This window comes from Ctenocephalides felis, unplaced genomic scaffold (genome assembly GCF_003426905.1).
Source record: "Ctenocephalides felis isolate EL2017-DRISC unplaced genomic scaffold, ASM342690v1 CF-g0.4_SCAFFOLD_01170, whole genome shotgun sequence".
NCBI lineage: Eukaryota > Metazoa > Arthropoda > Insecta > Siphonaptera > Pulicidae > Ctenocephalides > Ctenocephalides felis.
The window spans coordinates 49,065,060-49,091,426 of NW_020537324.1; the positions used below are offsets into that span (position 1 = coordinate 49,065,060).

Here is a 26,367-nt window from a genome sequence, read left to right on the forward strand (position 1 = left end):
CGATATGATAATTTTTGCTAATATGTTTGTATTTATTTTAGGAGGGTTTTTGCTGCGTTATCTCAATGCATGATGGAGTAGTTTTGTTTACATCACCAACAGTGACAAATAGTTTGGGATTTCCCAAAGATATGTGGTTGGGTCGAACTTTTATGGATTTTATGCATCAAAAAGATAGAGAAACTTTTACAGCTCATATCAAGGAATCACTTTTAACCCATAATAATGGTAATGGTTGTATTTTTTATACATGAATTGTATTATACCCTAATCATCTTGTTCAAAATTGACACAGTCGAATAATCTGGTAATCTGGTTGATAAATCTGATATATCAAAATAGTGGTTTTTAGTATTAATCGTTTCGAAAATATTAGCATTAGGTGGCTGCAGTTGGAAGTTGGTTGCAGTCTCTTGATTTAAACTAGAGTTTAACACAGTCGTAGTTCAAATTTAAATTTATTCAAATATAACATCATATTATTACGATTATTTTTAGTTTTGCCATTTTACTAATACTTTCTTTACTGCTCATAAAATGTTTGTCAATGATCCTACTTTCGGTTATCAAATTTATACATACATATTTTTTTATTTAAGATATCAACTTTTTTCTACACAATTGTGTATATTTCTTTTTCTAATGATAAATAATTTTCTTTTAGTGGAAAACAAAAGCAGTTTATTCCTGCTACTTCGAATTTATCGAGGAATGCGAAATTCTAGTTGTGGAATGACTGAAAATATTGTCAATTATCGTCCATTCGAATTGAAACTTTCATTCAGAGAAGCTATGAGCAAGGAACAAATGCCACCAGACACATTGAGTCCTGCAGATAGTGGTCTTTTACTGGTCATGACAGCGACACCTGTACATTCTGCATATGCTTGTAAGTTATATTATTATTATTTGTTAGTTATTATTATTATCATGATCTTATATTAAGTTACATATCAATTAAACAGCTTGCAAAGTTTTTTATGCATAATGTTGCAACTTGTTATTACATATTACGAGTTTCAGAAATATTTGAATTGTTATTTGACCGAACGAAAACTTTATTTAGAAAAAGGTGCGTAACCAATATTTTTGAAAATCTCTATATTTCAGTACCTAATGAAACCAAGAAAGACGTTCGGTTCTCCACCCGACATACTTGCAATGGTGCATTAAGCCACGTTGATGGCAGTGCTGTTTCTGCATGCGGATTTTTGCCTCAAGATATGATCGGAAGAAACGTTTTCGAATTCTATCACCCTGAAGATTTGCCATTGCTTCAAGAAATATATCAAGAAGTTGTTGAGAAGGGCAGAGCTGTGGGTACATCATTCAGAAGCAAACCCTACAGGTTAGTGTAGAATATCCATCAAATTATGTTGAAAACATATTCTAAAAAAATTGTACTATTGATATGTTACAATCCTGATCAGACTACAACTATTATGAACAACTCTTGATTTTTAATATAGGCTTCAATTTTTTGTCACATACTCACCATCTATAATCTAGTGCATCCATATTAAATATACTTTATCGTTTATTATAAAGTTTAATACTTCAATAGATTTCTAGTTCAAAATGGTGGTTATGCAACGGTAGAAACAGAATGGTCTAGTTTTGTCAACCCTTGGTCAAGGAAGCTTGAAATAGTTACAGGACTGCACAGAGTTTTAAAGGTATAACAAACTTATAAGTTTATGAGTTTTTGTAATAAGGAATAGAATTACAAAATGAATATAGTAATTCATATAGTTTATTTTTAATGTATCATGTGTGTCTCTATTCTAGGGTCCACCAACACCAAATGTTTTTGCAGAAGCACAAAGTAATCCAACAAGCTGCATCTCTGAAGAAGTTTTGAAAGAGAGTAAACTAATTCAACAAGAAATTCTTCAATTGTTAAAAGAGGTAATTGTAAGTTATTTTGCACTTGAAGTTTCAAATCAGTTATGAACAGTACTAACTATTATTTCTAAATACCTTCATTAAGGTGATTCGACGACCTGCTGAACATGTTAAGCGCCAATTTTATAAACGTTGTCAAGCACTGGCTTCGTATATGGAAAATTTAATAGATGACGTAGCTCAACCAACGTCCAAGGAAATTTTGCCTCTCAAAGTTGAACCAACGTTTTCAGAACGCGATTCGGTTATGTTGGGCGAAATATCACCACATCACGAGTCTTATGACAGTAAAAGCAGTTTTGAAACACCTCCCAGTTATAATCAATTGAACTATAATGAAAATATACAAAGGTAATAAGAGCAGCATTATTTTAATACATCGTGGAAACTCTTTTACTTATTCCATATGCATTATCTATAATTTAAAGGTTCTTTGAAAGTAAACCAAAAACGTCATTTGACGAGGCGACTACCGGTAATAGTCACACTGACACAGATTTGGAAGGAAAGCAGGATTCACAAGAGTAAGGGAACTCCCTTAGATAAAATTTTACTATAGCTTTAAAATAGAGATTAGAGATAAAAAGATTATAATTTAATATTTGGCTCAATTATTTCTAGTGGTGGAAGTGGTAGCAATGGAAGTGGCAGTGGAAATATAAGCTCTGGAAGCAATGGTGGTGGAGCAAACACTCATCCTCATGGAAGTGTGACAACAAGTGGAGGAGAAGCTTCGCGAACTGGTTCAGGATCAGGAAATGGGTCGAGTGTCAATAGGCCACCTCAGCTAACTAAAGCTATGCTTGCTCGTCATAACGAAGATATGGCTAAAATCATGGTCCGGAAACACAGGGAAGCTAGAGGTTCCAGAGCTCATGAACGCAAGAGTGGTCACAGAAAAGGCGGCGATAAAAACAAACAAGTGAGTAAAATGATAATTTACATTCAATTTAGTTTTTACTAAGAATTCATAGTAAATAAATAGTTTATATTGTCAGTTATCGAAATACTTTTCCCAAATAATAGTTTCCATTTTGTGATGAAACACTTCATCAATAATTTTTCTTGTAGACACTACACTTATATATAGTAGTTACAATTAGCTTAATTTAGAAGTAATTTAGATTTAATAATGCTTTTTATCTCGGGTAGCAAGTGCATTATGGAACACATAATATTCATTTGTTATAATTTTTGTATTTTTTATTTAATTTCCACTAACTAATATATGTATAATTTCTATTTTTTATCATTATTACTTCTTTGTTTGAATTGCTTCATTTTCATTACTTTGCAGAATAAGGGTCAAGGACTAAAACGTAGTGGGTCTCATTCCTGGGAAGCAGAATTTCACAATAAAACAGTGAAGCAAAGTCACTTGCCATCAGTTCCTACATCTGGTCCCATGATGATGCAACATAGTGAGTCTATACATTTCTCAGTAAACATAAAAATATTTATCTTTTATAATTTTTCTTTGTGATTAAGTGACGTTTTTATTTCTTTTTTCTGTCTTCTCAAGTTTCGTACTATTCTGCCTCCTATTCCGGATACTTTTCTATACTTATTTGTGCTTTTAAATAACTTAAGAAAAAGAACTTCTGGATAAAAGTATTTCTTAGATATTTATGATATACATTTGAAAGTAGACCAACTGTTTGAGTTTTTTATTGCATTTTATTTTTTTATTGTTTCTATGAATTAAGAATAATTTTTATTAGTTAATAGAAATTGTGTCAGTCGTAAAATCGTCAAAGACAATTTTAATCAATCCAAAACGTTTTTTTCATATTGTTATGCAATTTAGTGTTCTTCCGTAGGTATGGTCTAACTTCTCACAATAAAGAAAATATTTAAATAAAACATTTAAAAATTCAATAAACACCAGAACATTGTCAAAAATATAAATTAAATTAAAACGTTGTCCTGTGATGTTTTCATACAAAATATTTATGTGTTTCATCTTTTTTGTAATGGCCATTCAAGAAATAAAAAATCTCGCAGTTACGTTACAATGATATTGTTATTTTAACGCAACAAAAGAAGTAAACAGCTGCTATATTATGTCATTGAACAGTCTTATAGAACGACGTCAGAATATTATTTCCATTCTAGTTGTATATAATCCTTACATATTTTGAGGTCGAGAATCTCGAATCGAGATTAATATTGATGTATGGGCTTGTTAGTGGTTGGAACTATGGTATCTGAATCAGAGGTCCAAGATTTGAAACCCGCTTTAGCAGTATGTTTTTAGGTGAAATTAGTTCTTTCCCCGAATTTCTGCATCAATAAAAAATCATTACTATTGCAGAAATTGTACATAATAATAAATAATGTTACACATAGGACATTTGCTTGCTTTGCCATCTATAAAACCGACGTAATTAGTTGAACATCTCTTAGTACTCTTAAGTTATAATTGCTGTTCAATTAATATACAAAAATGTATATTGTATTTTTTAATAATACATGATTTATTTTTTATTTCAGTTATAAAAACATCATCACCTCTCCATGCCGGTATACCAACTTCCTTCACTGGTCTGCAACCTAATATTGCAAATGGTTTCCGAGTTCCAGATCTACAACATGATTTAAGACGCACAATGCCTTCATCAATACTTCACCCAGGACTCCAAAATATACCAAGGCCTGTGTTAGCTCCTGATTTGCAGCACCCAATAATACAACCAATCGTTCCTCCAAACATACAACAAAATAATAGAGGAGTCATCAACAGTAATAACTTTATATCAGAAGGAATGTTTGCTCCTAGAAATCATAATGGTCAGTGGCAGCCTTTCAATGTACCTCTGGCTCCGCAAAACGGACAAGGACCTAGAACTGCAGGTCCAGCAGTTATTGGTAAACCATTGAATTTATTGAAATTTTAAAGAAAAATTATTTATTGAAATAATAAGAAATATCTTTTTCTGACTATTTCGTATCCATTAAAAATTACTATTACGCAATTTGTAATAATAAAAAACACTGAAAAAAGATAGGACAACTGTTTTCTATCTATAAAACCAGCGTAATTGGTTAAGTCTAACCATCGCTGTTCAAATAATATTAAAGAAATCAAGTGTATGGGTTTACTCATCAAATAGAATAGATACATTAATATCGATAGTTGAGTAATAATTTATTCATTTTTTCTTTATAGAAAATAGTCCACAAATCGCACCAAACATGTTTCCGCAAGTGTGCTACATTCCAACACCGCAGCAAGCGCCAAGGCCAAGTATTCAGCAACACAGCCCTACAATATCACCATTTGGTAGATTAAATAAAATTGTTTGCATGATTTTCGTATCAAGTTGTTGAAATGGTATTTTATCACTTAAGACATTTTTTCAGTTCAATATTTACCAGGCATGGTATATACCCCGCATCCTATATTCGGACAGCCAATGCTGTATCCGCCATTTACAGTTTACCATCCAATGCAAATTCCTAATCAAGGAACTTCAGGGCAAATGCAACAGCATTATAACGTGAGTGTAATTCTTTTATTCTGCGTAAAAATACTTTGCGACTGTTCATATGATTTTGTTACACGAAAGAAGCTTAAAAGGGAAGTTCCTAATCATTATATATGCTTTATAATTAATTTTTATGCATATCTACTCTATTACAGATCATTATTCTCATGTGCCTTATTAATATAGTTATTAACCAGAGCAGGTAATGTGTGGTAATCTTTGGTTTCATTTGTTCACTGTGAACATATTTATTCAAAAAAATCAGAATTCTAATATTTCATAATATTATTTTAAACATGATAATGGGAAACTTGCACTTATAAAATATAGTATGAAATAAATACACGTCTCCATAGCAATCATTTCTTAGTAATTATTTATTTTATCAATATATGAAGTATATATCTACAGATAAATCTTTAACTATGGTTTATTTATATGACCTTGCTACATTTTTTTTATAAGCATCCAGAGTATTTTTCATTTTACAATATGTCTTTGATTCTTGACCAGAGAATGATGGGTTCGTTTTATCTGAACCCGACTAGTCGAAAATTGATCAAAGTCGACGATTTGCAACTGTCTGAATTAGACTGGGCATAGCATTCGTCAGTTTCGGACAGTTTGGTTCATTTGATTGATTTCGAATTCCTAATTCATATCAATTCAAGTTATGGGTTTAATAAAAGTGTTTATTTATATAGTAGTATAGCAAAACACAAGTCGTAGTTAAATATCAATTTCATGTCTCATGAGTAGTATTCTTATCATTGCTGATTAGTTTTTTCAAAGATCGGCCATTTCTTCATTATTAATCGTTGAAATTTTTCAAGGATTTGTTGATTTTCTGCGCTTTGATATAGTTCATGATCTGAACTAATATCCTAAAATATTAGAGAGCTATGAAAACTGGTTCAATTATAGAAATTCATTAAATTTTGCAATAATGAGCTGCGTCAAAATTCTATCAGCACAAATTAATGGAGCAATTCCGCCGTAACAGAGCTCATAACATTGCGTTGTCATGGCAATCTTTGAACAGCAGTTTTCAACAGCATCTTCGAAAATTCTGTTATCATAACATTCTTTCTTGCTTGTTTATATGATAATATGCCTGATCACGCAGCAAATAGATGGACATTTTCATCTTTTACTACCAAAAAGCAAGCATAACATAGCGTTGCCATGACAGCGTTGCCATGACAGCGTTGCCATGACAGCGTTGCCATGACAGCGTTGCCATGACAGTGTTGCCATGACAGCGTTGCCATGACAGCGTTGCCACGATGGTCAATCATTTATACATAAAAAGAAGTTAGGTAATTATTGTCTAAAACAATAATTTCTTAAGAAATATTTTTTGATAATTTTTATAACCGATAAGGTGGAAGATTATTGCAATGATATACTGAAGCAAGTTTCCTGTTGTCATAATATTTACAAAATAATTAACATTTTAATTTTTCCAATTAGCAAAATATGTTACAAACAAAAAAACATCATAAGTTTTTGTTTTACAAAAATTGTAAGAGCTATGAGAAGGCATTTAGCAGAATGCTTCATGAGCCCTTGATCCGAACTAATGGTATACCTCGATTGAATTTCCTTTAAGAATATTCCGCCGGACAAGCCGACTGGCGCTTTCAAGGGCGGCGGAGGGGCTAGCGCGCGCAACGAAGGAGTGCGTAGCCCTAAAGTCGTCCGTCCACCCTCCCAAGCGACATCGGTCAAAGCCGAACCCGGTTCCAACGTTGGCAGTATTGCATCCGCATCTGTCGTCAATCGAGTGAGTGTGTATGCGCAGCAAAACTGAGTTAATTTTTTATGAAGTTACCTTATTCTCGCTTCCATATGCATTGCTGGAATATATACCAGATTGTTTTTGAGTCCAGAAGCGATGTCAATTGAATCATCAGATATTTGTTATATGTGATAAAGTTATTTGGGTAAAGTTGCTGAAGTCGTAGCCATAAAGGAAAATCTCTGCAGTATTTAGTGAAATTAAAATTGTAAAACCTTCGGTATTATCTAGGAATCTAGATCTTTATTTAATTGGCTAATTATTAACAAATACTAAAGTATTAAGTATATTTATTATCATGGATGTACCACCTAAAGCCTTACTCGTACCTGCAAGATCAACTTTTTTTGTAGATAATAGTCAATTAAAATAACTCCAAAAATAATCTAATAACCACAAAAAGTATCAAATTTAATTAAAAATTATTATCTGGATGCTAAGAATGGAGGTGGCATTCTTCATAAAGTAACAGTTATAGATTACACCCACTAGGTGTTCCAATTTAAGTAAAAGCTTTGTAATATGGTATTCATTTATTATTTTATATGTATCACAAAAGTGCTTTAATTCAACCAGCACGGGTAAAGAATTTTGCAGAGGTACGACTTAAGCAACCTTATCCTACATATGTTATGTTATATAGATTAAGCAATATGAAATGATGCAAATAAGCAAATGAATGATTTGAAAATGATGATTGTGATTAATATTAGCATGGCGAGGTAAATAAGGTCTACTCATCGACCTAAAATCTGGTTACTAATTAACTTAATTAATAAAATTATATAATATTACAAATTTAGATACAATATATACAAATATTGCTTTACTTTCTCTATCAATATTTCCCTCTAGTTGAAAAATCTGTTTAAGAATCACTGAACTTGTTGAGCTTTATTATGCTACATTTTAGTGGTTGGAATAACACACTACTTCGATAAAAAAAAAGTTATGATAACGCTATATTACGGGTCTATCATCGTATGAATTAGTAAAAAAACTGTCAAAAAGGTATTTGCTGTGTGATGAGGCGTTTCACACATAAAACCTAACCTACAAAACGTGCATATTTCTGTCATTGACACCACATACATGAAGTTAGGTTTTATGTGTGAAACGCCTGATTTCACACCAATTACATAGCTTTCTGACAGTTTGTTACTACCAACTCATACGAAAATAGACCCGCAACATAGCATTACAATAACATTTCTATTTATTATTATGTATTTCTATCTATTTTATCGGAGAATTGGCTTCTCTAAGTTTTATTGTTTTACTTCAATTATTAATATCTACACAAAGAATATTTGTGTTGAGCTGTACGATACATAAAATATTTTAGATATTAGATACGTTTATTTAAATGTAGTGAATCTAACAGTTCAGTACTAGAAATATTTATAGATTTCTTATGAGTTACATACATCAGTTTTTATCAATTTTTTATTTTAAAATAATCGAGCTTTAAAGTTGTTTTTGATGAGCCGTTTTTAATAATTTACCATGATACAAAAACATATAAAATAACGCAAATTTTATTTTAATAGAAAAAATACGGTATCATAAAATGAAGTAAAATACCGTCTATTTGCCATTTTTTGCTTCACTAAAATCAAATTTAATGAATAAACATTTACATTCAGAGTCTTTCTAGAGATTTGTGACTCTACTATTATATAACACATATTTCCTCTTGATGTTTTTTTTCTCAATGTTTTATTTATTTAATTATGTTTATACAATAGTTTTTCTTTATTTTCAGGCGCTATCAGAGTGTTCTAAACGAGCTTTTCCATCAGCTTATTCACCGGATTCTCCTATAATTTCAGTCCATGAAGTGGATATAAGCAGCAGATCTCCGAGCAAGGTAAAATTTCAAACTAAATAAATTTTATTTGGTATTATTAAATAAATGAACGTAAAATAATTGTCTTCACCAATAGGAAAGATATACGAAAGAAGGAGAAGATGGCAGCTATTCATCATACTATTCATCCATATTCAAAACTGATAATACATCGATGGAAGATAATGATGGTAACGGCAATGCCAAACGAGAAAAGGTAAATTAATATAAATAATTTAACTAATAAAATATTTTTTGGTGTTGGTCTATATAATAATAATTTTCTATCATAGAGTTCCGATGATCTTCGACACGAAACACATGAAAGGGATTTTAACGATTTGGGATATAATTGTAATAGAACTCTAACATCAGAAATGAAAAATATTGATCTTAACTCTGACATGATTAATAAATATCAAATATCAAGAGATAAAATAGAAAATATTCTGAAACAAGATAAATATACACTGAAAAACATCACACAGGTAAATAATTTTATAAATTCTAGATATTCTGTGGGAATTCGAAGAGAATATATGATGATATAATATTTTTGTACATAGACTATATTCTTAAGAATGCGTGAAAATGTTAACAAATATATGGCAATAGTATTGCATAAATTCAAGCTATTGTTTTTTGGATGTAAATATAATTTTTGAAACTGTTGTCAGAAATACTTTATTAACCTAATATATTTGTTTACACTGCATAAATATATAGTTATTTTGGATCACGAAAAAAAAAATTTAAACGTACTCAATATTGTTATTCACGGCAAAACAAAATTTCAAAAAAAAGAGTGCGCCTAAGTTTCACACGCGATTGAAGTAAAACTTATTTGCTACTGTACAAGATGGCATTTAAGTAAAAATAAATACATTATATAACAATTTTGAATAATGCTTACTAGTAATATGGTAACCCTCGTGATGCACATACTTATTAGTGTCAACTATTATACAAATTTATATAATGATAAATTATAAATTATATATTTATAAATAGCATTAAAAATATGTATAATATTTAAAAACAATAATGTAATTAAAGTCATACTTCAAATATGACATGATCGATTTGTCATTGTAATTAGCATTTAGAAATGAATCTTTATTAGAGAAATAAAGTAAAAACTGATTAATAAATTCTATAATATTTGTTCACACAGTCGATTATGTTAAACAAAGCCTGAACAAATATTGTTTTCGCAATTTTACTCATCATGTGATAATTGTGTTTAAAGAACTTCATGTAATTAAAATTAACATACATTTATGGACTGATGATATTTTTTTACTTTTTCGCTGGCGATATAATCTCATTCTTTGAACTTCTATAATATCTGTTTTTCCTAAAAAATATTTTCCATTTCAGTAACTTCAAAGATTTATACAAAATACGAATAACACAAAAATTATTTCAATAAACTAATGTTTCATACACGGCGCAAATGCTGCATTAGTTTTATTATTTTCATTATAATTATTTACGGGGGCCAGGGTAAAATAATCTTCTGACTCGGGCATTTTTCATTAAATCAAGATTTGTACTACGATGTAACTTTAAAATGTTTATTTATCTATGCCGATTTCCTTGTTGATATCGGTACGCATACAACGTTGACGCCGGTACGCATACAACGTTGATGCCGGTATGCATACAACGACAGATTTCTATTCACATACGCGACTACTAATCACAATCGACCCGCATAGAAATGATATCATTGCGAGCGTATGACAAATCATTGGCACTCGACTCTTATCTTATCTTATCTGCCGTAACGCACTTCCGTTGCATTTGTACGGATTTACACCCTAGTCGCGCCTAAAGAAGTTTTACTTCAAAAATATTTCAAGTACAATTATTAATACCACAATTAGAAAAAATTCCAGTTTATGACCGAGAATGATAAAATTTCGGTAGGTAACATTTTCAACCAACTTTGACAATGCAACTTTAACTTCATTGGAGTACAGATATAAATATAATAAAATATGTATATGTTTGTGTATAGTAGCAAATGAATCTTAGTATTTGATGTATTTCTTACCAATTTTAGCCAAACGAGGTGAACGATCAATTACTAAGATTGTATATGGAATTAGATCTGAAAGGTGATACAACAGAATTTATAGTTGATGAAGCCTCAAATTGTAGCCTTCTTTCCAAGGAGGAGAATACATACAAAACTAAACAAATGGTTGGTAAATAAAATAATTAATTATTCTTCAATTTATTATAGAAAACTAAATCAACTTATTTCAACAGTTTACAAAAACATTTAACCATCTGAATCAAGTATACGAAGAATCCTGCTCACTTGCGAGACCTTCGTAAAGACAGGAATATTTATTTAACCAAATTCATTTGAATCCAATATGGATTAAATAATTTTGCCCATTTTAAAAAATAGGTATTGTAAATTAAGCAGCCCTTTTGTGGTTGATTTTTTAAATTTGAAGGGTTATGCTTTCTGAAGTGAGTAATTGATATTCAATACAGATAGGATAGAAGCGCTTATTGCAATAATTGCAAAAAATATCGAGTCAGTCAATGAATGATTTAAAGAGAAGAATGTCTTTAGAAAATTTGGCTTACATCTCGACAGATATTTAATGATAAAATGATAAACAATGTTATCGATACATATTAAGTAGTTAATAATATATTTACTTTTAAAGGGCATTTTCAGAAATCTAACCACGGTTTTTGCGATCCATTTTATAATATTATCGGCCGGCTTCTAAGGTGTCAATTTTCTGTACACCTTTTTATGAAAAAAAGTATCCAAAGTTCTAGTAATTAAAGTAAAAGTTGGTTCTAGTAATTAAAGTAGTAAAATAAACTGAGTTTTTAATTGCTACTATAATAATTTACACTTAAGGATGAGAAGATGTTATGCTTGATCTGTTAAAAAGTAAAATTCATTTTATAAATTTGTTTCTATTTTTTTTAATCCGGATCACTACTAGTTTTTATCTGTTATTATACTACTAATTTGGAGTACTTATTATTACAAGATTTTAATTTAGTTTATTATTATTTATTTGTTTGTTTATTTAACTATTTAAGACATGTACTTCACTTTCTTAAATCAATTGTTTGTGAAGTACAAAATGATTAAACTACTACGATGAATCCCAAATTCAGCATTTTTCCGTGTTGATGAAACAAAAAACGGAACAAACGCTATATAGACTGATATAGACTTTTTTTATTAATGGACCTAAAATATGTCATTATTTTTTTTTAAATTTTTTGTTATGAATATCATCCAACAACTTTCCTGCTTGATTATTGGGATTTGTTAAAGAGTTCAGTTTACTTCTGATAAAATTTGATAATATTCAGCATCTTTTCAATATTACATAATAATACAAAAGCTTAAATCTCATGAGCGGATTAATAACATTTTACCTATAGAGGTTTGCATATTTTATCAATAATTAACAACATCTAACATCTATTGTTCTATCCAGAAGAGCTTCATCAGGATTATTTTTGCAAAGTTTAGAACTCTAATATTTTATATACACAATTATTTTAAAAATATTTGTTATTGTAATTATACTAAATTCAATTCGATTTGATACAAATTTTTATTCAATTTTTATTACTTTTCAATGTTTGCTGCCATGATTTGTTTCTACTGGAATTACAATAATAAAGTCAAAGACTTCAAAATAATCCGTTACTAATAAGAAGAACCTCAGGTTTAACCTTCTCAGATTTTGATGAAACTTTGCATGATGATAAAGTTGGTAGTCAAACCAAACACCTTAAAATATTATAGGCATATGGAAAGTGCTTTAATTATAAAAATTATCTAAAATTTTGGAAAATAGACCACGCGTAATAATACGTATATGCGTACAGTGCTTTCATTAACATTTTGTTTCGGAAAAAACTTATTTTTTCATATTTTTTTAATTTATTCTTTTATTCTAATTTATTCTGATTTGAAACAAACATGAGACACAAATAGAATAGAAAGGGTTTATATTTTTTTATTATTATCTGTAAAAAAATATTTCATATTTGACTACTTATCTATATATATGTTTATTTGTACACTAAACCCAGTTTTACATATGATCTCAATCACCGTGGTTTTATTTTTGAAAATATTTGATGTTTAATGTGTATTTTTTGATTGATTTGGTTGTCGACAAATTGTTTTGTGTTTTACAGAAAATAATTTACAATTTGAAAATGTTTGTATCTTTTGATGTCTTCGGTCGTTCAATGTAATCGATAAATGTTAGTATATAACTCTTTGTCCTATTATTTTACTATAAAATGAAGATTTTTTGTGATATTATATAAGATTAAGTTAAATGTTGTGTTAATTTTATTTTGAGTAACATAAATTGTAATGTACGTGTATTAAACTTAACTACAGTCATATATATTAATTTTTAAATAGTTTTTACGAACTGTTTTTGTGATAAAAGGTATTTATTATAATAGATTTTTATTTGTTTATAAAACTATAATAGTTAAAAATATACATAAATAAGATGAAATGTTTTTCTCTAAAAATGTAATTTTATTGAATTTGTATGTTAACACTTTCAGAATAAAATATTATCAATTAATAGAAAAAATAGATTTTTTTATATCTATTAAAAAAGTGAACATTTAGATTTCGACATCATAATCCGAATTATTTAAGATTTTATCATTAGATCCATTATGGTTATCAGCAAAGCGTATTGTACTCAATACAATATATCCATTAACCGATTTGATCTTATATCATAAAAGCTAAATGGATCTGAAAAATAAATCCATTTACGTATATTATTGGTGGTTGGGATAATTTAAACTGGAATGTTGTTATTTTGAGTTAAAATTTAGCAGCAATGTTCCTAGTTTATTATTTGGAATAATAATCAAGAAGATGTGGAGAATTTTAACCGAGGTCAAAGATTTCTTTTTGTACTTTTGTAATGAGGCATCTATACATGGATTGAGACATTGGGTTAAATTTAATCGACATTATTCTGAAATGTAAGTATATAATTTAATAATATTTATGTCTACTAATATCTCTACCTGTGCTAATTTTGAGATAGGGTTCAAAGCGTGAAAGATGAAGTATGTTTGTTCGAACAAGTTTCCAATATTGCATTAAGATAGCGCCCTACATTTACATGATCTGTAGACCGCATTATTTTTAATGAGTTTATTGTTCGATTGCGGTTGTGACATTCGTTTTTTTTGTATGATTTTATCCTATGACTAATCCATCCAGGACCAGTATTTCGTCGTAGATAAATGTTTAAAATATGATTTAATTTTCTATTCCTCGAACTAACTGCTAAATTAACAAAATTATTGCTGATAAAAAAGTGGTACCACCTTGCCCACTTTTTATATTGATCACAGTGATCAAAAATATTTTATTCAAGTAAAGTTAATCAATATATCTTTAAAATCAGTAAAATTCATGAATATATATAACCCTTGGAATCACAAGTTCATCACAAGTAATAATATCAAGTTGGTAATTATGATCAATGGTCGATCATCAATTTCTTACATATACGTATTACATTTGTCTCATAGAAATCTATATGTTTTTCAATATCTTAAATAATTTAAATCGTAAGAAGGAATGTAAAATGAACTAATCTGAGTGCATAGAAATGAGTTTACAATATTTGAGACAAAAAATAAGATTATATTGGCAGTGTTGAAGCTGATTGGGCGTAACAATAATTCAGATCGGCTAAATATATCAAATTCTTCTATTTATAGGCACCTGAACTGTTGATTAAACCTGAAATGAACAAACCATAAGATGATATTAGTTTCAATTTCCATTAAAATTTGTTATTTATATGGTTTTACTAAAAGTTATGAATGCTAATGATTTGGTTTTACTAACATTTACGATTATATTTTTTCAGAATTCTGTGGATATTTGCAGTATTTATTTCAGCATGGTGTGCATTTTGGTTATCAATGAACCAATGGGATCGTTATTCTGATTCTCCAACTGTAGTTGCACTTGAGAAAAATTATCGAGACTGGCATGCCACTTTAGCAGCAATTAGCGGCTGCTATCACAACAAAATGGATGAAAAACTGGCTGAAAATTTAGTGCAGAGGTAAATGATATTTATTTCAATATAGTATATACATATTTGTGTTAACAAATTGAGCATTTAGCATTTTTTAGCATATATTATGAAAAAAACTTCGTAACTAGTGTTGCATGACATCGTGCCTCAAGGCAAATTGCTCGAGTTATTTGTACCACAATTTAACATTTTTAAAAGCATTAAATATTTTGAAGATTTGTACTTTTCTAAAAAAAGTGAAAATTTTGAACACACTTGAAAATTTAATTTTTAAAAAAAAACTTGAAAAAAACGTCTTTTTTGACATTTTTTAAAAATTTTGAATTTTTTTCAAAGCGATCGCGCTGCGTGTCTGCATTAGAGATGAAATGTAGAAGCGCGTAAGCGCCGCTTTATTCAAATTCCATTCTCTCGAAAATTGAATTACCATTTTTGCACTTTTCACTTTGAACCTGCCTTTGCCAAAAACTAATCAGAGCTTCTTCTCATCATTACGAATTGGATGTTTTTTGAATAACTCATACTATATGAAATTTTCTCTCAAAAACTTAATTTCTATTTTCTGCACTATTTGCTCCATATTCTCGAAATGCTGAAGCTGCCTTTGCCAAAAACTAATCAGCACGTTTCCCCAACATTACGAATTGAATGTTTTTTTTAATAATTCTAATCGATTGATCTGTGCGCTCAAAATCGTGAGCCAAAATTTGTATCCACACAATACACACATACACACATACATTTTTTCTAAGATTCATAGCGAAAATGTTCAGAAACTCCTGAAACGTAAACATATGCAAAATTATCATTTTAGATTTTTGCACGATTACTATAACTTACCCTATGAAAAGCTAAAAATAAAAAAAATTATATATTAATTTCAGAATGTGTACTGCAAAATTAAATCTTTTCTAATATTATTTGTAGAGTTTGGGACAAAAGTGGTGATGAAGCTAAATACTTCATTAATTATGTGAAAACGGTAACAAACTCTACTTTTGAAAATTTGAAACAGTTTCAGAAATATAGTACTGACACTAAACTAAATGCCATTAGTATGCTTGACATAGTAAAAGAGGTGAGATTGATTTAAAAAAATGATTTTTTCACACATATTTCAATTATGTAACAGAATTATATAATTTCTTAGGTTCATCCAAAAATAGTTCCGCACATTACAGTTTTTGATCCTGAATTGAACGTTACCTGGAATGAAGTCGTAACAGAACTAGGTGTGTGTTTCACTTTCAACTCTGTATTCAGCATTATACAAAGCGGAAAGTATGCCCCAGATTATTTAAAAAAAATGTCAATAATTTTCCATGTTGTTTTGATTTATAATGGAATTTTTGCAGGAAGTTTCAGAACACGTTTGACATCAATAAAAAGCCAACTAGCTGCAGTTTCGGGAATCAACTATGCTATATCAGAATTGACATTGAATTAGGCGACATAAAGGTAATAATACACATAAAATTAAACATCTTTGCACTAGAATAATATGCTGCTTTAATCGAAAGTTGATATAAATATTTAAATATTATTTTTTTATTAAAATCTGTAATGCCGTATACTCGAATGTTTTTTTATGTTTTATCCCCAGATGCACTTTTGTAATTACTATCCTATCTTTTCTGTTAAAAAAAATCTGTTTATTCGTAACAATATTGCTAGTACAATATTCAAAAATTAGTATCACCTTTTTATTTTAATCTTACTTGGAAATATTAACTTCTTCGTATAATAAAACTTCGTATGTAAAACTTACTTCTTTCTATGTGTGTAGCTTTCAAAGTTTGTTTACTAGAAAGTGCATCTAGAAAGTTATAGTGCAACTTGAAAGTTTTTTTGTAAATTATTTATTTAGCGGTTGAATAACTAAAACTTCAATTCAGTGCAACTAATTCATATCACTGAAAAGTTGACCTTGACGATCATGTAGATTATCTCAATTATAATAATTAGTCTATTCAGTAATTTCTTAGAATAAGTCAATATGGTTAGTGTAATAAGATCATGAAAGAATCAGGCCTATTATTTTTCTATTATTCTAATAATTATTCTATTATTCTATTATTGGCCTATTAATTATTCTATTTTTCTGGAAAGCTTCAACTATTATAGAGCCAATTGCATATCATTGCATTTGAAATCATACTTATCTCCATTAGCTATCTCCAGTAGCTATGAACTCTCAAGTACTTATTAGTCCTATCTATTTTAAATGGTTCTTACGGATTTGCTGGTGTCTCAGGTTTTAAGAGATTTGATCTTACAACCACAAGGTTACAAGTTTCATTAGAAATTTAGTTCTACTAGAAAATATTGATCTAAAAATGATTACAAGCGCAAATAGCCTTATGAGCATTGCTGCAATATAAATTTTACATAACTAATAAATATGACTAATAATAAGTTTATCTCAAAGAGAATAGACCCAGTGGCAATCTTCTAATAATACTAGGTTATTCCAAGCATTGTAAATTATTTAAGATCACAACTTCATTTTTTATGAAAGTCCGAAAATAATTATTTATGTCATATCTAAAAATCTATATTGGTTCAAATTATTGGAGCATTTAAATTATATAAAATTGGTAGAAGATGGAATGTTTGGAATCGAATAGCAGATGGATTTCAATCGTTTTAAACCTTATTTTGCGTCGAAATCTTACACCTCTTAGGTACTAAATATTATTAACTTCCCGTAGGGTAAGTTATTGTAATCGTCCAAAAATCGAAATTGAAAATTTTTGCATTTCTCGACGTTTTGAAGGTTTCTGAACATTTTGGCATACCTCAGAAAAAATGGATGTGTGTGTGTGTGTATGTAGGTATGTATACAATTTTCCAGTCACATTTTCGTGCGCACGGATCAACCGATTTGAATGGTTTAAAAATCCTTCAATGATCTAAAAACCATTCAATTTGTAATGATTGGGAGAATAGATGATTAGTTTTCAACAAAGGCAGGCCCAGCCATTTCGAAGATACAAAGCTAAATGTGCAAAAAACGGCAGTTTTTGAGAGAACTAAGCGTCCGATTTAAATGATTCAAAGAACTTTTTGCTTTTTTAACAAAACAATTGAATTTGAAAAAAAATTATGTTTCAAATTTTTTTTTTCAATTTTATTTTTTTTCAACAAAAAAATTTTTTTTTGTGTATCGAAAATAATTCAGATTTTATTTTTAATTCTGACTGAAGTTATAATATACTTTAAACAAATAATTTCAACTTTGCAATTCAGTTTATATAATTCTTATAAATATTAAACAATTTATATTATTCTATTTGAAAATATTTAATATTTCTCGAACATTTCGTTACGGTACGGGAAGTTCCGGCAATTTACCGTAAGGCACGATGCCATACACCCCACTAGTTTATAATTATTTCAGGAATATTAATATTGTTCTGATATTATTATAAAATGTTTTTTTACAGTTGCATGTTCACTCGCCCTATGAGATGCTGTCTGGTACGAGTGTCGGAACCAAAAGTTTGCAAATTGATAACGACTTCACAATGGTGCTGAAAGTTTTAGAAACTGGAGCTGCCCAAGATATTCGCAAAGTAACACCACAACAAAGGAGATGCTACTTTCCTGATGAACCAGCAAATAAACATGTAACGGTAATAAATTTTATAAAAAATTTCAAGTAACAAAATATAATTAAATCTTATAAATGGACTCAGTCCATCAATCAATCCATCTGTAGTAAGAACTTTGGCTTTTCAACCCTGTGTTCCACGTTCAATACTCATTTCGTACAGCTTTAAAAAGATGTATCGAAAATTTGTTTACGAGTATGAAAGTAGGCCTCCCCTGGCTATTTATATTAGAAAAATTATAATAATGAAGTTTTGATGACTCTGATTTAAATTTGCTTAGAAGTAACGCTACCTCAAAAAATTGAAAAAATAATGTTGCACATGAAACAGAGCCCCAATTGGTAATATTTGCATAATATATTTCATTCCCAAATAATATTATTAACTTCCCGTAGGGTAAGTTATTGTAATGGGCCGAAAATCGAAATTGAAAATTTTTACATTTGTCGACGTTTTGAAGGTTTCTGAACATTTTGGCATACCTCAGAAAAAATGGATGTGTGTGTGTGTACAATACAAATTTCAGTCACGTTTTCGGGCGCACGGATCAACCAATTTGAATGGTTCAAAAAACATTCGATTCCTATTGATAGGGAGATGAGCTGATTAGTTTTTGGCAAAGGCAGGTTCAGCAGTTACGGAGATAAAGAGCAAAGAGTGCAGAAAATAGAAATCGAGTTTTTGAGAGAACGGAGCATCCGATTTAAATGATCTAAAAACATTCAATTAGTAATGATTGGGAGAAGTGTTTATTAGTTTTTGGCAAAGGCAGACCCGTCCATTTCGAAGATACGGAGCTAAATGTGTGCAAAAATGGCAGTTTTTGAGAGAACTAAGCGTCCGATTTAGATGATTCAAAGAACTTTCTGCTTGTCTTAACTAAATAAAAAATATTTTTTTGCTTCAACTTTTTTTTCAATTTTTTTTTCAAAAAAAAATTTTTTTGTATACCGAAAATAATTCAGATTTTATTTTTGATTCTGACTAAAGTTCTAATATACTTTAAACAAATAATTTTAATTTTGCAATTCAGTTTATATAATTCTTATAAATATTAGACAATGTTACAATATTAATAATAATCTATTTGAAAACATTCAGTATTCCTCGAACATTTTGTTACGGTATGGAAAGTTCCAGCAATTTGCCTTAAGGCACGATGCCATACACCCCACTAGTCTCTTTAAATAAATGAACTAACAATACAGTAACTAAAAATGTGTCTATGAAGCATTTATTATCACATTATAAATATTATTTAGGTCTACAGTGCAAGTATATGCCAAATGCAATGCAGACTTCGCTTAGCTTTGCGTTTATGCGGATGTCGACCATTCTTTTATCATTTTATAGGTGAGTGACGTTAATTTGCTTTCTTTAAGTTGTAATATATATAAATCATGCTTGCAAATATGAATCAGCAATTTAGGCTACAGAAAATTCTGTCGATTCTATTTGGAGTTCTAAACGCAATTGATCGCGTTTCCCAATATAATGAGCCGAAATTTAATTTAAATTTTATTTGTCATGAATGTGTTTATCAGAGGTCATTCTAATCTAGTACAGTTATATGTCTATGCAAACTGAATTAACTTTCCAGTATTAAATTTATTTGTTATAATGCGTAATTGTATTAGGAATTGTATATTTGGAATTGTGATATGAGTTCCACGAAAACGGTATCAATATAATGCAATATATTAAGCAACTTTATTTAACTACAAACATACATTTTACAGTATATTTTATTGTATATGTAGGGTAGGGTGGGACACAAATGCGTAATTAGTTATATTGTGAAAACCAAACCAATTATATTACAAACAAATAAAACATATCAAACAAACAACTATCTGACTATGTTCAGTAAACCTTGCAGCTAATTCATCAATGTAGAGATAAATTAGAAAAATTATCACCTGTTTTTTTTTAACCCATAGGCAGGGTAAACTGGGACGTCCAGGAGGCAAACAGTCTCAATATCTTATTCTTAATTTTGAGGGATTTTACTGAACAATAGCCACATACATTAGTTGGATAAACCAATGCAAAATATAAATTTTATAGGATCATTTTTTTGCAAAGAAAACACTATTTATAACCTTGATCTGGTATTCCTTCAGAAATATTAACTAACAGAATTAAAATCTCTTGTAAAATTGATTTTTTAACTTAATTTACTTTTTTATTTAGTATTATTTATTGTTTACACCTTTATCAGGGTAAAGGTTTAGTTGTTTTTTTTTTACTCCACCCGCGTATAAGTTTTTTTAGAGGTTATTAAAACAAACTTTGAATCTAACTTAAAATTAACAATACATCTTATAAAACAATTAAATAAGGTATACTTATAAAATTATATTAAGGTCTCTTTAAACTAAACAACAACGCTCACAACTAAAACAACTAATAAAGAAAGAAAATTGTGGTTATCTCCCGATAGAAACGTCATAAGAATCAAGGTGATAGCTGGTTATACATCTTTGCATATACGTGATATGCACGGTTTATATGGGGGTGTATATACCCAGCAACTGTAGGTATTAATTCCTATACATATAGTACTTATATTTACTTTGCAGTTTTACGCGTAAGTACATTAACATTTTATTATTTTAATCATCTTTATTTATTGAACGGCGGTTCACAAAAATTATATTCAAAACTATTAGGAGTTAGATGGATACAAAAGATGCCCATGGGACACAAATACAAAGCAAGTTTTTCAGTAAATCTTGTTTTTTTCAACCTTCTTTGAGTAAAATCAAATCGTCGATAAAAATCTTGAGAAAAATCAAATTTTCGATATCAAAACTCATTATTTACCACCTCTTACTTTCTAAGCACAATTAATGCAATTTTTGCAGATTATTCAAATGTATAATAATGCATCAGTGCAATATCTTTGTATCAATCAATTGTAATTCGATTCTTCGAACGGTCAGAAAATATTGTTGAACATCCATTGTAATTAAAATCTAATCAGAGAGTTTTATTTTTTATCTCTTAGTATATTTTTACGAAATAAATAATAAAACAAATTCTGCAATGTATTTTAAGAACAATCAACCAATTATGCTCAAGATCAGCAGGATGACTGACATGATGATGATTCTTGTTTTTTAATATATACATCAGTATTGCATGAACTAGATTAAGTAAGTATTTTCCTGCAGAAATCTATTTTCAAACATATGTAATGATCAAATTTGATATAATCGTATACATGCATCGCTCATTAGAATCAATGTATTTTTCAACAAAACACGCGATTTGCAAATGTAATAACCACTATCGCGGCCACAACAAATGTATCACTTACAAAGATTCAAATTAGATTAGCCTTGAACATATATTATATTAGTCATAAAATGTGTAAGTATTTACCGACGTCATTTAAGAACATAATGGCTATGTGATTTATTTTGTCACACTCTTGTAAACCCGTTAATTTTTATTCATAAATATAATATCTTCGAAAACTAATTAACTTAAAATCAGTTTTTTAGAACGCTACTTTTCTTTTGATTTATCCGACACGAAATTTGTTTCCAAATTATATGTTTAAAGTTATAGATAAAATTATTCATATATGTACTCTTTATGTGCCATCACAATTCTGTAGGATATAAAATATTATTGGCACAATTTAACTGAAAGTTTATAGACAAATGAAGTATTATATAATATTTGATAGCCTATTGCAAAATGATAATCTAATATGTTAAATCAATTTTGAATCTATAAAATTGCATCATTCAAGATGCAATATGTTTCAATTCTAGTATATTATTTTTAATGAATGCTAATATCAATTATTATATTTTTTAATAACTAGTAGGACCAAAACATCCAAAAATTTGCGCATTGTGAGAAAACTATATTCAAACCCCTACTTTAACACATTGTTTAATATCGCCTGTTTCAAAAAAAACTTTTTTTTTTCAAATTATAATTGAAAAGTTTTGATATACAAATCAATACTTAAACCCATTTGGACCTATGGTATTCAGCTTTAGGGCACAGCCAGCCACTCAAATGTAGAGATCTTACAGAGGTTCCAAAATAAAATGCTTAGGCAAATTGCCAATACACCTAAATACACCCCCAACTGGTTACTCCATGATGAACTGGGTGTCTCTTTCATTAGAGACGAGATTCCTAGACTTTGTCTAAAGTATCGTAACAGGCTCACCTTTCACCCAAATAACCTTGCAAGAAAGCTGATAGAACCAATCCAATTCAAAAGACTGAAAAAGAGCTACCCCAACGACTTGTTTTAGGTTTAGTAATAAGTACTAATTTCTATTTTTCTTTTTTTTTTCTTTTTGACAATCCATATATAATACTGTAAAAAACTGCATCACTGGACGCAGATCTCATTTTTTTTCTTTGTTCAATTCTAAGCCATGCAATTGATTTTATATCTCTTGTAGATAGATGATCAAATAAAATTATATTAAAAAAAATATATGATTGAATGCATTCTTGCGTATCTTACTATAAAGCGATATTATTTATTTGATTAGATGAAGGACCAATATGCGATGTTGCCGGAATGGGTTGCCTTTCCCGCACCAGTTGGCCAAAAGAAGAAAAAAAGAGTGGTTCCAATAGTACTGCCGAAAATCATTGCGCCTGTTTTCGACCATGTACTGAACTGACATATAATATTCAATCACAAAAAATGACCAGTTGGACTGTGGATACAGAGATTCCATTTGTTCAACGAGTTTCATTCCGATGGGAATTATTACCACCAAAATTAAGACTTAGGAGGGATGTCTTGTTCAGCTTTGAGGATTTAGTAGGTCAGTTAAATTACATTATAATTATTTTTTAAAATTGATGAATTTAGTTTTTAGAGTGTAAAACATCAATGCTTTGGTATATATTTTCCCTAAAGATCAATTGTGTGTGCTTCAAACTTTTTACATAAAATTGGCTTAGAATATCTAACTGCACTTAACATACTTACTAGGTATAAAAATATCGATTCTTTATTATTATCAAGCACAATTATAAAAATATTCTAAATCAAATTATGAAAATATACTGTTCATTTTGAGTGGTTCTTTCCACTGGGAGTAGATTTTTGTCTCCTTGTTCTTCCAATTCGATTCTTAATTTTTTTTTTAAATTTAATGTTTTAATAATAATATTATGAAACAGTTGTTCATAATCAATTATAAAAATACTTTATACTGTAGAATAATGAGCCACGCTCTTAGGGTTGTGAAGATGAACAGCCGACTGTTCCATATAAAGCTGCTGTCTTAAAGCAAAATCACATCTCACATCTAGTTTTTCTTAGACTTCTCTTAATAAGTGTTATTTCTTGCGCTTCATGATGAATATTTTTTAATTTACTGATGGAAAAGTTTATGTTAACATAAAAAATACGTTTTCACAAAGTTTCATCAAAAACGGCTGGGCCGATTTAAAAAATTTAAAAGCTGTTCGATGTAACAGGATGTAATTCTCGAAGGACTTGCGCTTGTCGGTTTTGCGCGTTTTTTAAAAGTTGCTTTTGTGATGTAATAAGTCAAACATTGTCAATTCATTAAAACTTGGAATAATGAACTGCACTTTTAGGACATACAGGCACGTGTCTGTGCACTATACTTAATATAATTACAGATAGTTCAAATGTGTTTGAGAAAATTTATTTGGAAATCGCAATGTTTAGATTTAATTGAAAGCGATAACTTTATTTTCGAAATAAACAGTTGAAAATTTTTATTTAAATATCGAAATATCAATTTCGGTTGATTAAGTCTATTAGAACACATTTCGGGAATTTCATGCAACTTGTCCTAAGGCAAAATGCAACTTTCAATTAGTTAAAACTTCAGCTAATAACTATATTATGGTATTATTTTCTTTCCTTATTTATTAAGGATCAGCTTATATCTCTTTATGAAGACCATTTTGAACAGTTCCTCGTTAGATCCATGTTTTTGTATTTTGTCCAATTATAATAATCGGAAATTCAAATCATCTAAAATTCAATTCAACATGATAGTTTTATATTAAATTTAAATAGTAGTTAAGGACAAGAAGGACAAAATGCATGGTGCGTTGATTTTTAATGATATTAATTTGTTTAATGATATTATAACCAGACAGTATTTTGATAAAGTAGAAACTATAAGTATAAACAGTAAAAGTTTGAATAATTGATTAGTTTTACGCTTTTTAATGATGACCGGTAGTTATAAACATATTATCATAAATATTATGTTATGAATAATGTCTCTTATAAAATTACCATATCATACAAATCTTATAATACTGGTGATAGGAAATAGCACATAAAGAAACTAATTTTAACATAATATGACATATTATATGTGTAATAAAATGATTTCTTCTTTCAGTCTCTTTGGGTGGTGCTGCTGGTCTGTTACTCGGTGGAAGTTTCCTCAGTTTTGCAGAAATTGTGTATATTATTATAAGATACTTTTTTGTTTATTGCAAACAAAAGAAAAGTAATTAAATAAAGATTAAATTAAATATCGTCACATCTATACAGGTAAGACATAGCCAGGAGTCGTTCTTTAATTACTGTTTATCTTATAATTTTTTACCATTGCCTGATAAGAAATTAAAATATGCCAATCAAAATTATGTTAAATATGTCAATCGTGATATGATATTTAATTGTTGTAATTGGTAGCCAACAAAATAAGTTAATTTGTATGCTCACTTGCCATATGTTTTGATAAGACTTAAATACAATTTGCAGTTCATATAATTAACAGTAATATTTTTTTTAATTAAGCATTTCACATTACAGTAAGTTCGAAGTCAATGTTAATTCTGTGTCTACTAAATTTTCTAAATAATTATTAGGCCTTTCCTGGAAGGTCTGAAGTCAAGCAATACGAAGTTTTATCAGTATTACAAAAATTCTAACAATAATTTCATCAAATAGGGATAGTACATATTTGAATTGCATTTTTACAAAACTGCCACATCGTTTAAATAGTCAGCATAACAGCTGAAAGAATTTTAAATAATTGGAACTAATAGTTATAATTAGTTTACGAAGAAGAGGCTTAAAAATGCAATTGAGTTTTGACAAATATATATAAAACGCGATATATTTTTCTCTTAAATGTTGAAAATAATAATATTGTTGTTTATATTGTGTGCATCATTAAGAATTATGAAGAATTCAATCTTGAGTTCTGACCCAATTCGTTTGACCTTTATTTTGTTTATCTTACTGTATAAATGTATGTGTTCGATAATGTCATACAATTTATAACATTTATACGATACAAAATTTCCTTGTTTTTTTCCAAAATCTTGCGAAAACAGAAGAAAATGATGTGATTTATTTTTCTAGATTGAGCGATATAACGATATACTCTTCTAATAACATACGATTCATGAAACAAATATTTCGTAGTTTTCTATGAATACTAATTAGTGCGAAACGGAATTGGCATTAGTTTATGAATAATTGTTAAATTTAATTAGTTTTAATTTTTTAGGTCATTAAACACAATATCTACTTAAATTCATTTTTTGGAATTATTGTAACATACTTAAATATTAATAGTTAAGGACATTTAGTAATATTTAAAATTTGAAAAGATTTGTT

General features: G+C 29.0%; 1 protein-coding gene across 1 annotated transcript; it reads left to right on the plus strand.

Annotated features, from left to right (window-relative positions):
• Positions 1-47: 47 nt before the first annotated feature.
• LOC113367345 (period circadian protein-like) lies at positions 48-26,282 on the plus strand. The gene is made up of 26 exons (XM_026608956.1): positions 48-234; positions 665-889; positions 1,111-1,348; positions 1,565-1,676; positions 1,789-1,908; positions 1,991-2,256; positions 2,334-2,429; positions 2,527-2,827; positions 3,203-3,326; positions 4,399-4,773; positions 5,075-5,188; positions 5,269-5,405; positions 7,006-7,179; positions 8,960-9,064; positions 9,141-9,260; positions 9,337-9,531; positions 11,112-11,256; positions 15,000-15,168; positions 16,069-16,219; positions 16,292-16,422; positions 16,497-16,599; positions 18,588-18,776; positions 20,018-20,108; positions 23,285-23,566; positions 25,136-25,199; positions 26,258-26,282. The coding sequence occupies exons 1-26, from the start codon at positions 66-68 to the stop codon at positions 26,280-26,282; spliced, it is 4,221 nt and encodes a 1,406-aa protein (XP_026464741.1). The 5' UTR covers positions 48-65.
• Positions 26,283-26,367: the final 85 nt, after the last annotated feature.